The 14,833-nt window shown below is 46.9% G+C and overlaps 1 protein-coding gene across 1 annotated transcript in view; it reads left to right on the top strand.

The window, feature by feature from the left end:
- The window catches only part of TCEA3 (transcription elongation factor A3), a 35,001-nt gene that overhangs the window by 1,471 nt on the left and 18,697 nt on the right, over nt 1-14,833 (top strand). The window contains exons 2-5 of the mRNA XM_058553204.1: nt 3,740-3,802; nt 4,538-4,643; nt 5,121-5,262; nt 12,128-12,190. Of these exons, the coding sequence (XP_058409187.1) occupies nt 3,740-3,802; nt 4,538-4,643; nt 5,121-5,262; nt 12,128-12,190 (374 nt within the window). The remainder of the gene's footprint in view (nt 1-3,739; nt 3,803-4,537; nt 4,644-5,120; nt 5,263-12,127; nt 12,191-14,833) is intronic.

The following is a 14,833-nucleotide window of genomic DNA, read 5'->3' as shown; positions in this document are numbered from 1 at the left end:
GCTCGGTCAGTTAGAGAACAGCCCCTGTTTTGCACAGAAACCCACAGTGCTGGGAATTTCTCACTCTCACACTCCCAGCCGCCACCTGCCCCCATTCCAGGGTCCTCCAAAATCACCAAAACTGAGCCTCACCTCATGGGGGCATTTTCCCAACTAGCGGCCGCAGAGCCCAGCCCAGGTCATCTGAGCTCAATTCCACCTCAAGTGCACAGGTTATCCCAGCCCTGCCCCTTGCTGACCCCAGGTTTGGGCCAGCAGATTCTGGGCCTCTGGGGGAGAGAGGTGGGGGGCGGGGGATGTGATGGGGAGGCTTAGGAGACCTGAGAAAGGCAGCTGGGTTGGGAGCAGAGCTCAGGCTGAGGAGGAAGGGGCCTGCCCTAGCCCCTTCTCCCTCCTTTTATGGCCCTAGGCCCACCACTCTGCTTTCCCTCTCTGGGCCTCGATTTCCTCTTCTGTGAAATGGGAAGAGGAAATGGTGTCCTTTGGGGATGGGTTCTTGTAAAAGTACCGGAGCTCTCTCCAGGAAGGATGCGAGTCTGGCCACAGGGTCCCTGCAGCACAGAGCCAGTGTGCAGCCACGTCTGCGCCTGGGCTCTGGGCAGCATCTGGGGGGGCACAGAGAGCTCTGGGCCTGCGGCCGAGAGGTGGGGCCTGCTCCGGGAGTGAAAGTGGGCCCGCCCAGTGGTGGTAAGGGAGAGGAGGACACACTTCCTGTAATAAGACGGATCCTCCACGTTGCAGCTCAGGCCCAGGGTTTACTGCCAGTTACTGAAGCCCCAGCCCTTAGGGCTTTTGTCAGATGCTGTGAGCGCACACCAACTGAAAGAGCTTCAAACAGCAGCAGTCACAGCTACACTTACACATAATTACACGCAACAAACAGCTCCACACACGCAGCCACACACAACAGTTAAACAAGCAGCTATGAACATAATGACTGCATATGACGTGGCTACTGACTCTGACATGACAGACACACTGGCCACTACGTTTACAGAAAGACGCGCAAAGACAACTACACACTTGCGTGCATGCACATAACACAGCTGCACCCAGACGTGCAAAGCTACAGGCTTAGCCAACAGCCACACTTACACATTCAGAGCTTGTAACACAGGCATCATCCCACAAAGACAAATAAACACATTATGCTTCCAGCCGCCTATGCACAGCTCCACCCCTGGACCAGAAATATTACTGGCTACACATCCCATGCGTGCACGCAGAGAGACACACCTGGCAACACTTGCACAAGGCTCTGTGAGCCCAGCTACAACTGGGGCTCAGGGCTATTCTTCTCCAACATGACCCACTTAACATAGTGTGCCATACAGAGACACACACCCAGTGGTGAGCTGGAACCGGCTTAACACTGATGTTGAATTTTCAGGATTTTGCAAGCCAGTTGTTAAATATAGCCATTATTTTCAAACTAAAGTATAGGCTTACAATTAAATAAATTATATTAAAAACAACAGTAATAAATACTCCAAAACTATCACTTCCTAATTATTTCACTGCCATCTATGGTCTAGAGGTTATTTACCTCTATTATATCAACATGGTGGAAATACTATATAATGGTATTGATACTGCAATCTCTTTCTAATACCTCCTTCAGTGACAGCTTGTTGGTAGCTTGAAATTGGCCATGGAGCAGTATTTACAGCATAGAAATTGGCAAACACTACAAAGGTTTTTTTTTCCCTGGAGAACTCATTATTAAACATTGACCAACATACCACTGCACTTACCCATGTTGGTATTGCATGCCTGTACACATCTAGACAGATCTATGTTCATACCTATACGGTTTGTATAGTGGTTCAAGCCCAAAAGGCTTGAGTTTGAATCCCAGCTCAGTTCCTGTAACTTTGGGCAAATGATGTAACCTTTCTGTTTCTTGGAGTCCTCTTCTGTGAAAATGGGATAATAATTCTGTAAAAATGAGCATAGTAATAGTACCTACCTTATAGGGTCATTGTGAGAGTTGCACAAGATAAATGTACGTAAAATACTCAGAACGCAGCCCAGCATATAGTAAGCCTTTAATTCCTGGTAACACGCAGAGTCATATGCCCGTAAGTTTACATGCACACGCACCCACAGATCACACTTCTGAAAACACGCTGTGAACCCCAGCAAAGGGAGGCTGAGGACTGACAGAGGGCAGATCTTGGGACGTGGTCCAGGAAACCTGGCAGTGTGGGGTTTGGCAGCTGGAACCACACAGTGGGGCCAGGGCAAGGGACATACAGCACACCGTCTGTATGTGCTCCCCAGGAAACCGATCTCGGGACAGGAGACTAGGGTTGGCTTCTAGGAAGTGGGTGGGAGGGAAGAGAAGGTTGAAATGAGTCAGAGGTTGTTCGGGGTCTGGCAGCCAGCAGATTTTCTTTTCTTTTTTTTTTTTTTTTTAAGGCTTTTGAGTCTACATCTTTTTTTTTTTTTTTCCCCCAAAGCCCCAGTAGGTAGTTGTACGTCATAGCTGCACATCCTTCTAGTTGCTGTATGTGGGATGCAGCCTCAGCATGGCTGGAGAAGTCGTGCGTCGGTGCGCGCCCGGGATGTGAACCCCGGGCTGCCAACAGCGGAACGCACGCACTTAACCGCTAAGCCACAGGGCCAGCCCCAGCCAGCAGATTTGCAAATCGAGTCTCCTTTCTTCTCCTCCTGCCCTCCCCTCCCACCTTCTTCTGTCTGCTTTATTCATTCACTCAGGGACCACTGGGCTGTGTGCTGAACCTTGAGGCCTCAGAGATGAAAACAATCTTCTTTACCTAAGAGAAATGAAAGTATATGTCCACACAAACACTGTACATGAATGTTCCTAGCAGCTTATCTGTAGTACCCCGGACTAGAAACTACCCACAAGTCCCATCAACAGGTGAATGGATAAAGAAAGTGTGGTACATCCATACAATGAAATACTACTCAGCAACAAAAAGGAACTATTGATCTACACAGCAACATGGATGAATCTCAAAATAATTACACTGAGTGAAAGAAGCCAGACAAAAAAGAGTCCATGACAGTATAGAAAATCCTTAAAAATGCAGGCTCATCTATAGTGACAGAAAGAAGAATGGTGGTGGCCTGGGGTTGGAGTTGGCAGTGCAAGGAGGGATGGATTACGAAGAGGCCAGGAAACTTTTGGGGATGATGGCTACGTTCTTATCTTGATTATAGTGATGGTTTCATGGGTGTATACGGATGTCAAAACTCATCAAATTGTAGCCTACAATATGTGCAGTTTATTGTATGTCAATTATACCTCAGTAGAGCTGTAAAAAAAAAAAAAAAAAAAGCCCCAGTTCTCACCCTGCAGAAACTCGCAGTTGGGAAGTGAGGGGAGGAGGATACTATACAAAAGCAATAACAATAAACCGTGAAGTCATTAATTTTAGAGGAGGGGATGGGGAACAGGAGAGCATGCCTGGTAGAAGGAACAGCAGAACCAATGGCCAGGGGTTAGGGCTGGACCCCGCTCAGAGGGGCCTGACCAGCTGGGTGGTAGAGATGAAGTTAGGGAGCTGCTCTGGGGCAGAATATTTTCCTTCTCTCTCCTTCTCTGTGTCCCTTGCCTGTCCTTCGACCACTTGTCTCCCTGTATCGTGCAGCTGGAACAGTCTCCTTCCTACCTCCCGCCCCCTCTTTTCCACCACCACCACACAATGGTCAGAGAGGGGCCTGGGGCAGAACCCAGGGGCCTCAGTCCTCACCTTGTGGCCTCCCACAGGAAGGAGCCCTCGATCTTCTGAAGAAGCTGAACAGCTGTCAGATGTCCATCCAGCTACTCCAGGTGGGGTGGGTGTGGGGAGACCTGGGGGCAGTGCCTGGGGGGTGTGGGGAGACCTTCTGGGGAAGGGAAAGACCCTGGTGGGGGGAGACCTCCAAGGGTGGGATCTGGGGGGAATTTCTGAGGGGAGGGTTGGTGGGAGGGGAGACCTTAAGGTGCGCAGAGGGTGAGGCCTGAGGCATTTAGATGGGGGCAGGGTACCTTCCAAGCACAGCAGGCCCTCTGGGTCTAGGAGAAAGACTGATTTGCTGTGCTCGAATATCCCAATTCCCAAGTCCCTGGGCCTGTGGGATCCAAGAGGCCAGTGATCCCCGGAGAGGGAAAAGTCCCCCATTTTTAGATCCTCCCTGTGTTGCCCGTGTAGCCCCCAAACGTTAGCAGAAGCTCTTGGCCCTGAAAAACTTGGCACAGACCCAAGCTGTAGTAACCAGAGCTGTGTCTTGAGCTGAAACTTGAGCTCAGAGACACCAGGGGGTGGGGAATGGGGCGGGGTCCTCCCCATCAGGTGGTGGTCCTGCCCGCTCCCCGCCCCCACCACCAGCTCAGCTTCTCTCCAGAGCGCAGTTATCCCTCTGTGCAGGGGCTGGGCCTTGGGCACTGGACCTCACTGAGGGCCGTAGGTCAGGGCTGGGGCTCTGGAGAGGCTGAGGCTGGGGGAAGGGGTAGTTGAGCCAGGGCAGGGGGCAGCCAGTCATGTGTGTCCATTCCCAGACCAGCCCTCACCCTCTCACTTGGCAGACCACCAGGATTGGAGTCGCCGTTAATGGGATCCGCAAGCACTGCTCGGACAAGGAGGTGGTGTCTTTGGCCAAAGTCCTCATCAAAGACTGGAAGCGGCTGCTGGGTGAGAGGGGGCAAGGTGGGCTTGGGCCACGTTTTTCTCCCAGTACCTGGGGTGAAACTGTGCCTGGCAGGCACTCAGCGTATGTTTGTTGAATGACTTAATAAATGACAGATTGCCTCCAGTGGAGAGTGTCAAGTGTTTGTGTACACAAGTGCAACATTTGTAGACATGCGAGTTTTGTGTACATGTGCCTATGTGTGTATTTCTGTGTGCTTGTAGGTGTTTGTATATATAGCACATGTCCATATGTACACATTAGTATAAATATGTGCATGGGGGTGTGCAAATGTTTCTATCCCTCTGTGTGTGTGGATCTGTACCATATATGCAGATTGTATATGCATCTGTGTATAAATGTATATTTGTGTGTGTGTGGCTGTCCCTGGCCCTGCCCTTTGCTTCTTCCTCCCCAAAGCCATGCTGGGTCCTGCTGAGACAGAGCCGAGTTGAGGAACAATGCCACCCTTTTGTTTTCAGACTCCCCTGGACCCCCCAAAGGAGAAAAAGGAGAAGAAAGAGAAAAAGCAAAGAAGAAGGAAAAAGGAATTGACTGTTCCGATTGGAAGCCAGAGGCAGGCCTTTCTCCACCAAGGAAAAAACGAGAAGAGCCCAAAGACAGGTATTTTTTCTGGGATGGAGAGAAGGGGGCCAACACTTGTCAGATCCTCTGCCAGCAGCTCTGTGTATATAACTTCATTTAATCCTCACACCCCCGGGAGGTGGTTATGGTTATTATCGCCTAAGGTGCCTCCCCGGGGGTCTTCTTTGGCTCAACCAGATGGACTCACAAGACCCCAGTAGGCCTCCTGGCACTGGCGTCACCTAGAAGGATGCAGGGACAGGAGACACAGGCGTTTCTCATCAGCCAGATGAGAAACGCCTCATAGGGGACCACACAGTGTCCAGAGCTATTCTCTGGCCCAGCCAGGTGACAGCCCAGCTGCAGGGAATGAGACTACAATGAATGGGAACCCCCTGACTTAGAAGCCCCATGTCCCAAATCTTATAACAGTCCCATTGACAAAGCTTCCAGGATTCCAGCAAGGGTAAGGACCAGTTAACAAGATTCACTGCACTCGGGGCAGCCCAGAAGCTGTGGTTTTCCGCTAATTATTTATAGTTTGTTCATAGCCCTTCCTGTCTAGATGTAATTTACCAATCAGGGGTCATTTGCACTATATGCAGTGTTGCCTAGTAACACAGCTGATATTCCACCTTTGTCAGTGATGAGGAAGCTGAAGGTTGAGGAGCAGGGACTTTCCCAAGGTCACACAGCCATTATGTGACAGAGTGGGATTCCAGTCTTTGTCTGTCAGACCCCAGACCTCTGCTGAGAAGAACTGTTGTTTGTGTCAAATTCGTGCCCGCTCTCCCTTGCCCGCCCCAGCCAGGGTCCCCAAAATTGCATGGCTTTCCAGGGCCCAAATGTCTTACCCATCCTGGTGGATAAAAACCCTCATGGATATGTAAATAAATCCTACCTATTCCCTTTGTGACTAGACAAATCATTTAATTTCTTGGCGGGCGGGTGGGGCGGGGGGTGGTGGTCTTGTTTATCTAATAGATAAGAGGGTGGTATGAGATAAAACTGAATAGTATCTGACAGTACTAGATAACATGGACAATACCATCCACGATATATCAACATTTTTAATGTACATACCTTTTTGCCCAGTATATCCACTACAAGGAATTCATTTTAAGGAATTAATCAGATTAAACCTAAACAGGATATGTTCTGTGTGTAACATTTTTCAGCTGGCGTTTCTGAAACATTTTTTCCTCTGAACCCTTTTTAAATGAATGTTTGTTATCATCCTATAAAATAAGTGTTCTGCGGAAAACACTTTAGGAAACAATGCTGTCAGAGGAGTGATTCTTGACCAGGAGGGAGGTAGACCTCCACCACACTATTCCCATTTTTGGTTGTAAAAATAACTTAGAGCAGAGAGGATGCTCCATATCCTGAAATGCACAGAATAGTCCTACACGTTAAAAATCATCATGTTGGGGCCAGCCTCGTGGCATAGTGGTTAAGTTCCCACATTTCACTTTGGCAGCCCGGTGTTTGCAGATTCAGATCCCGGGCGCGGACCTACGCACCACGCGTCAAGCCATGCTGTGGAGGCATCCCACATACAAAATAGAGGAAGATGGGCATGGATGTTAGGTCAGGGCTAATGAGGAAGATTGGCAATGGATGTTAGCTCAGAGCTGATCTTCCTCACACACACACACACACACAAAATGCCAGTAGGGCCCCCATGGAGAAGTAGTGCAGGATAGAAGAATATTTAATGACATGGGAAAGTATTCACTAAGTATTAAGAGAAGCTGTGTACTGCATAGCGTATATAGTATGATCCTGTTTTTATAAAAATTTAATAAGTGAATTTTATGTATATGCATAGGAAAAAAGATGAAAAGGATATACACCAAGATGGTTAATAGTGATTATTTCTGGGTGGTAGAATTGAGAGGAGTTTTTTTTCTTCTTTTTGAAAATTTTTGTCTTTCTAATTTTTTTCCCATAAATATGTACTAATTTTTAAATAAGGAAAAATAACGAACCTTTTTTTATTTTTTTGTGAAGAGGTCAGCCCTGTGCTAACATCTGCCAATCCTCCTCTTTTTTTTTTTTTTTTTTTTGCTGAGGAAGACTGGGCTAACATCCGTGCCCATCTTCCTCCACTTTATATGGGATGCCGCCACAGCATGGCTTGCCAAGCAGTGTGTCAGTGCGTGCCCAGGATCCAAAGTGGCGAACCCCGGGCCGCTGCAGCAGAGCGCATACACTTAACCGCTTGCACCACCAGGCCGGCCCCCTGAAACTTTTTTAAAAAACAAAAATATATCAATGTGATTGTGATTAAGACGAGCTTCATATTCTATATTATACAATAAAATTTTAAAATCTTCATTGTTGGTTTTTTTCCCACAATGATCCTGTATTGCTTTTGAAATCAGAACAAATAATAGCACTTTTTAAAAATAAGCAAGTAACAGTGATAAAAATTTGTTGTAGAAATAATGGAAAATATAGAAAAGTAGAAAAAAAATCACCCACGTTCCCACCACCCAAAAACAATCACTCAATATTTTGGTATATGATTTTTCTTTTTATTCTCTCTTTGTTTTCTATAGTTATCATCAATTTTATAGTCTGCTTTTGAAAATGCAACACTTGTCAAATGGTTCCGTAATCTTTTCTATGTTCTGTTCCTTTCATTTTGCTAATTTTGCAATTGTTTCCCACTTGGAGAATCCTAATTGACATTTAACTTATTTTTTTTTTTTAAGATTTTATTTATTTATTTATTTTCCCCCAAAGCCCCAGTAGATAGTTGTGTGTCATAGTTGCACATCCTTCTAGTTGCTGTATGTGGGACGTGGCCTCAGCATGGCCGGAGAAGCGGTGCGTCGGTGCGCGCCCGGGATCCGAACCCGGGCCGCCAGTAGCGGAGCACGCGCACTTAACCACTAAGCCACGGGGCCGGCCCGACATTTAACTTTTTACGTGGTGTGTTTTGTTTTCCCAAAGGGGTTAGAAGGTTGGCTGGCAGGGGTCCTCTGATCCACAGTGCCCAGCATGAAGTGAACATTTACTGAATATTGCTAGGCCCAGCCCTACCAGTGCAGTCTGCTGTGGACATTCTTGCTCTCACTGGTCTGGCCACGTGTGGAGCATCTGTCTGGTTCTGAGCACTTTGGCAAATGAAGGACCAGGATGGGGAGGGGTCTCGTGAGATGAAGTTGAAAGACTAGAGGCTGAACTATTGGAAGAGGAGGCCAGATGGAATATGGGACTAATCTGTAGAATAGGGAGTGTAGCCATTGGGTAAAGATGGCAGCCTGAACACATGCGTTTTTTTTTTTTTTTTTTTCTCTATCCCCAAATCCTACTGAATGATCCGTAAAGGGATTTCTTTTAGAGGCCTACAAGGACAACAGGTATGGAAGAGGAAACAGTTGGAAAGCAGAAAGCCAAGTTTTGGGCTGAACTTGGCCACTTATTCACACCCTTGGTCTTTGAGACTCAGTATTGTGACCTGCAAAATGGGCACCATTTTCTTAGTTCTTCTTAAAAATAAAATGTTTTATTTGTAATATATTTTAATTATATTTATTGTTTTAATTTAACTATTTTGTAGTATATTTATTTTATTATACAGGTAATTATTTAATCATTGTAGAAAGTTTTAAAAATACAAATAGGAAACTAAATAATCATCCACTATCTAGAGACAAGTATATATATAATCATGTGTATAAATATATATAAACTTTATATAATCACATATATATATCCTTCTAGGCTTTTTCCTATGCATCTTCACTACCCATAGAATACTTTGTGTATTAATAAAATGAATTAAACTCTATATACTATTTTTTAACCTTTCCACATACATTTATTTATTTATTTCAACAGTAAGTCATGTCTAGTATAAAAAGTTTAGAAAATCAAACACAAGAGGAAAATAGCAGAAATAACCACTGTTAACATTTTCATGTGTATCTTTTTCATCTTTTAAGAACATATATGTATACATTTATATTTTCTTAATAAAACTGGAAGTGCGCTATACATACTGTTTTGTAACCAGCATTTTACATTTGAGAACATCTTAAACGTTTTCCTGGGATGTGCAATTGCTAATGCCAGCTTACCTTCCACAGCCGGAGAGCTGGGAAATGAAGCTCTCACTGTGGCTAAGCAGAGAGAGGGGACGTTGTTTCCCCACCTTGCCGGGAGAATCAAGTCGGCAGGGGTCCCACTTCAGCTCAGTTAATAAACTTCCTTTCTTTTTAGTTTTCTTAATAATTCATTATCCTTATTTATTATATAAACACTAGAAGCACATTAGTGAAATTTAAGATAAAAATGAAAAATATTTGTCCAGTGTGCCACTTTCAACAAATGAAACAGCTTTTATTTTTTCCTCTTCCCTCCCAGTCCTGATCTACTTACACACAGAATTTTTCCATTCCTGCAGGCAGAGTGTACAAACTATTATGTCCCTGTTTATTTATCTTCCTGTTGTATTCTAAGCATTTTTTCATGTTCCTGAATAGTTTTCATAATGATCATTTGCAATAACTGTAGAATATTTCTGGTTTGTTCTAAAAAGAAAAGCAATGAGGAAGGGCCAGAAAAGGGTGAGTCTCTGGGATAGAGGCTCATGTCTTCCCTCCTTTCTCTCACTGCAAGAATTCTGGCTTCCCGCTCTGGCCTGCACCTGGCTTCCCCATGGGGCACCCGGGGAGGAACCCCACAGAGGAACTCCCAGGGCCTGGCATGGGATCACAGGGGTGTGTGAAGGAGGGTCTCCCTCTCTCCCTCTCTGCTGCCTCCTCTGTGTTTAATCTGGGGTGAGGTTCCGGAGCTGGATGGGTCTGGTCCACAGAATAATTAAGGCTAGCCCCTGAAGCTGTCTCACCCACTGTCTCCCGAACCACTTAGAGGATGAGGTGGGAGCTAGAATTCCATGCAGGAACATTGCACAAGCTGGAAAACAAGAAACCAGATGCCTAGGATTATGGAGCATCGAGGACTTCTTTGTGCCGGGAACTGCTTAGGGATGTAAATGATCTAATGTCTTCTTCCTAGCCAGCCCCAAGATGTAAGTCCTCTTCTCCCCGTTTGACAGGTGAGGATGACCTGTCCAGGGGCAGGGCTGGGATTACAACTCATGTCGTTGCCTCCCTTTCTAGAATTGTGTTATATATGTCTGTGTGCATGTAGAAAAACATCTGGAAGGAAAGACATTCAACATAATAGTTGTTACCTCTGGGGAGGTTTCTTCTTCCACTTTTTAAATTTTTATATTTCTGTACTTTTTGACTTCACAGCATTGGGAGCACCTGCTCTGCGCAGACACCATTCTGTTTGCTTGGGATACATCAGTGAATATGTTAGATTGGGTTCCCCAGAAGCAGACCCTGAGACATGGAGTCAAGTGCGAGGGGTTTATTTGGGAAGTGACTTCAGGAAATGCAGATAGAGGAGTGAGGAGGTGAGACAGGAAAGGGAAGGAAGCCAGCACAGGGTGTGTTAGTGAGCAGGCTACTGCCGTGGGTGACCAGGGCTTAAATCCTTTTGGGGAACAGTGGAGAACACACCTCAAGTTGACCCACTTGAGGGCCAAGGGAGCTGGGGTATTTATCCACCAGTCCCCACGTGTCTGGTCGTGGGCTGCTCCTAGGGTCATTAACTCCCCAGCACTTCCGGTGCAGAGGCCCAGGGGAGCTTGTAGAAGGAAGCCCGTGGGTCCCAGCACTGGGAGAGTGAATGCCCGAGGGAATATGGATGCGGCACAGACAGTGTCCACCACAGTGAACAAAACCCCCCAAACTCTGGTCTTGCAGAATTTACACAGGGAGTGGTCAGACAGCACATATAATAGGTAAGCAAATGATATAGTATGTTAGCAGGTGACACATGCACTGAATTAAAAGGAGAGCTGGTAACTGATGTGGGAGTGGGAGTTAACAATTTACACACAGATAAATTTTATAAAACCAATAAAAGGGAAAAATACGTGGGGCCGGCCCGGTGGCGCAAGTGGTTAAGTGCGCGCGCTCCGCTGCGGCGGCCCGGGGTTCGCTGGTTCGGATCCCGGGCGCGCACCGACGCACTGCTTGGTAAGCCATGCTGTGGCGGCGTCCCATATAAAGTGGAGGAAGATAGGCACAGATGTTAGCCCAGGGCCGTCTTCCTCAGCAAAAAAAAAAAAAAAAAAGAGGAGGATTGGCTGATGTTAGCTCAGCGCTGATCTCCTCAAAAAAAAAAAAAAAAAAGGGAAAAATACGTTCTGTATCATGAAAAGAATGTAGCTACATGCATTTTGGGAAATGGGGGAAAAGTTTCACTTCTAATCCCATCACCCTAATATAACCATGGTTAGCGTTTGGGTGTATTTTGTTTCAATCGTTTTTCCTTCTAGGCACTGGTTTTCTTGCATGACTGTAGGCACAGCATACGTCTCATTTTGTACCCTGTTTTTTCACTTGCTGTTTTAACCCAGCTCTTCTGTCTCCAAGGCCTGTGTACTTCTCTCTTCCTCCTAAAGTGCCTGCAGGAGAGGCTGAAGCCAATCTTCTCCAGCTCCTCATGAGAATAGGCAATCCCAGGAATTCTAATCTCCGTGGACTCCAGCTAGCCAAGGCCTGCCTGACAGCAGGGAGAGGAGGGGCCTGCTGAGAATTAGTTATTAATAATGAGTAATACATGACCTAACACATGTAACATATCTGGTGTGTATTAGGTTTTCTTCCCTTGTGTTGCTTCATTGGATGGAGGGTAGGTGAGGGTGAGCAGCCAGCACTGCCTGGAGCTTCCTCTCCCAAGCAGCTGTGGTCCAGGTGGGCTCCATCATCCTCAGTCCAGCAGGCCTGGCTCCGGGATGCTTTCTCTGATCTCTCTAGACCAGTGCTGATGCTACCCTACAAGAGAATCTCATCTCCAGTTTCTCTTCTTTCAGGAGAGACTCTGTGGACTCCAAGTCTTCAGCCACCTCCTCCCCAAAAAGGCCATCCATGGAAAGGTAAAGGAAGCCATGGACCTCTCCATCCCTGAAGTCCTGTTGTACCTGTGTCTCTCTCTCTGCTTTAATGGAGGAAGCCCGAGGCTGGGGAAAGGAGGAAACCTCATACATTATGTTGCCTCCAAATTCTAGGACCTGCACAGTAAGACTGTGAGTTCTGTGGTCAATTAGCAATGTCTGTCATGACTAAGGCCTAGGAATGGAGGCTGCAGTGTCATCCTGATTCTAGACCAGTGGTTCCCAATGGTTCTTCAATTCATTTAGAAATTTGTGGAGGTATTTTTGGTTGTTGCTATGACTTAGGGGGTATCTTAGCTCGGGCTGCTATAACAAAATATCATAGACCGGGTGGCTTAAACAACAGACATTTATTTCTCGCAGTCCGGAGGCTGGGAAGTCCAAGATCAAGGTGCCAGTTGATTCAGTTCCTTGTGAAGGTTTTCTTCCTGGCTTGCAGACAGCCACCTTCTCACTGTGTCTGCACGTGGCAGAGGGAGGGAGGGGGCGCTCTGATCTCTCTTCCTCTTATGAGGACATCAATCCCATCACGGGGCCCCACCCTCATGACCTCATCTAAACCTAATTACCTCTCAAAGGCCCCCCCGTCCAAATGCTATCTCACTGGGAGTTAGGGCTTCAACATATGAATTTGGGGGGACACAAACATTTAGTCTGTCATGGCAGTGGGGGAGGAGCATCATAGCATTTAGTAGGCAGTGGCCAGAGATGTCAAATGTCCTGGGATGTGAAGGACAGCCCTGCATAAGGAAGGATGGTCCTGTCCCCAAATGAAACACTGACCACTAATCCAGTTCTGGGTTTGATGCTGTAGTAAAAACATTTGACATTTGTGTAAGGATTTATACCTCCTGACTTTGCCTGTGGCCTTGAAGTCTCCTGGCTCCCTCCCATAATGCATTCTTTCTCTGACGGTCAGTCAAGCAGAATATGTTTGTCCTTCCAGCAGTTGTGCCATTTCCTACCAGTTCAGAATTGGGGGTGGGCAACCCAAAGGGACAGAAGCAAGTCTTATAAATTCACTTCATCCACTACCCAGACTGTTTCCTGTGCTCTCTACTTCTCCATTTCATCTTTCTCTTCCATTCACTCATTCATTCATTCATTCGGAGAGCACGTGTGTTGGCACCTCCTGGCAAACTCAACATCCTCCAGGGGTCAAGGGCGTGTGCACACACTGGGTGACTAGTGGAGAGCAGCTGCCCATCTGAAGGGGGCGCCCACTCCCCAGCCCCAGCTGGTTGTTGCTTTATAGAAACCCAGGCGCAGTGCGCCATGTCTTCCAATTTTTTAAGGAAAGCTGGACGTCTAGATTGCCATATGAAATTCCCAATTTTAAATATTGACTACGTATTCATATTTTTCTAAGACACAGTAGGGCAAACACAACACATTTGTAGCCCACCAGTTTGTGACCCTTAAGGCCAGGCAGAGATTTAAATTCATGATCTCTGCCTTCGTACAGCTAACCACTAGTGTAGAAGCAGATGCCCAAATGCTTGTTTTCTGAAGCCATAACACACAATGGGAACGTAGGAGAAGTGTCTCAATATGACTTGAGAAGTCAAAGGAGACTTCACAGAAGAGAGAGTATTTGTACTGAGAACTGAAAAACGAATAGGAGTTTGCCTGGTAGACAAGCCAAGAGAGGGCCTCCCAAGCAGAGGGAATACGCATGTGAAGGTGTGGCAGGATGAGTGAGCATGGTGCTCTGGGAACTGTAGCTGGAGTACCGGGGACAGACCACGAAGGGCATAACTGTGACGGGGAAGAAGGTTGCTCTTTATCAGCTGCCCTTAGCACCCAGCTGTCGGAATTGTACTCTTGTTCTCACCGAGCACAGTTACGCATGCTTGGCAGTGCAGTAACCAAAATGCCCTCGAGGTGGCGCGCAGGAGCAGCAGGCCGGGCCTCCAGGTGCCTCTGCTCTGACCTGGGGTGAGAGTTTTCTGAGGGCTTGGTGATGTCGGACCACAGGGTGGTGCTGGCGCTGGTGCTGGCGCTGGCACATCGGGGGAGCAGAAGGAAGCTATTGATAAATCCAGCCCCCCACCCACTCCAGTGATGCCCTCTCTGCAGTTTGGCACAGTTCCCAATCTTGTGCATTGAAAGCAGGATGAGCGTGGCTGCCTGATATGCCACCCAGACACGAATTCCAGCCAGCCAGCCAGCCAGCTCCTAGCCAAGAGGAGGGGCCCAGGCTGGGAGGGCCCTGGAGGAAGGTGGGGAGAAAAATGCAACAAGCAGCCTAGCCTAGGCTGGGTAAGGGGACTCTGGAAAACTCTCTGCCTTTTAGAGACACAGTGAGATGTGCTGAAAAAAGTTTGGAAGGCAGGCAGACCTAGATTTGTGGTCTGACTCTGCCATTTGCAAGTTGGATAACCTTAAATAAGTCAGTTCAACTCTCTGAGCCTCAGTCTATTGATCTGAAAGATGGGGATAATTATGACCCCTCTCATGGTCACTGTGAGGATCAAATGAGGTAATGAAACACTTAGCACTGTTTGTAACCCATGTGAGTGCTCGATAAATGCATAATGCTTAGTAATAATACACTTAACATGGTAATTTATGTAAGTTGCCTAATACTTCGTTACTGGAATTCTCTTAGGTGCTTCAATTTCT

The sequence above is a fragment of the Diceros bicornis genome, chromosome 13 (genome assembly GCF_020826845.1).
Source record: "Diceros bicornis minor isolate mBicDic1 chromosome 13, mDicBic1.mat.cur, whole genome shotgun sequence".
Classification (NCBI taxonomy): Eukaryota; Metazoa; Chordata; class Mammalia; order Perissodactyla; family Rhinocerotidae; genus Diceros; species Diceros bicornis.
The sequence above is the reverse complement of the archived record's forward strand: the minus strand, read 5'-3'. Positions and strand labels throughout refer to the sequence as shown.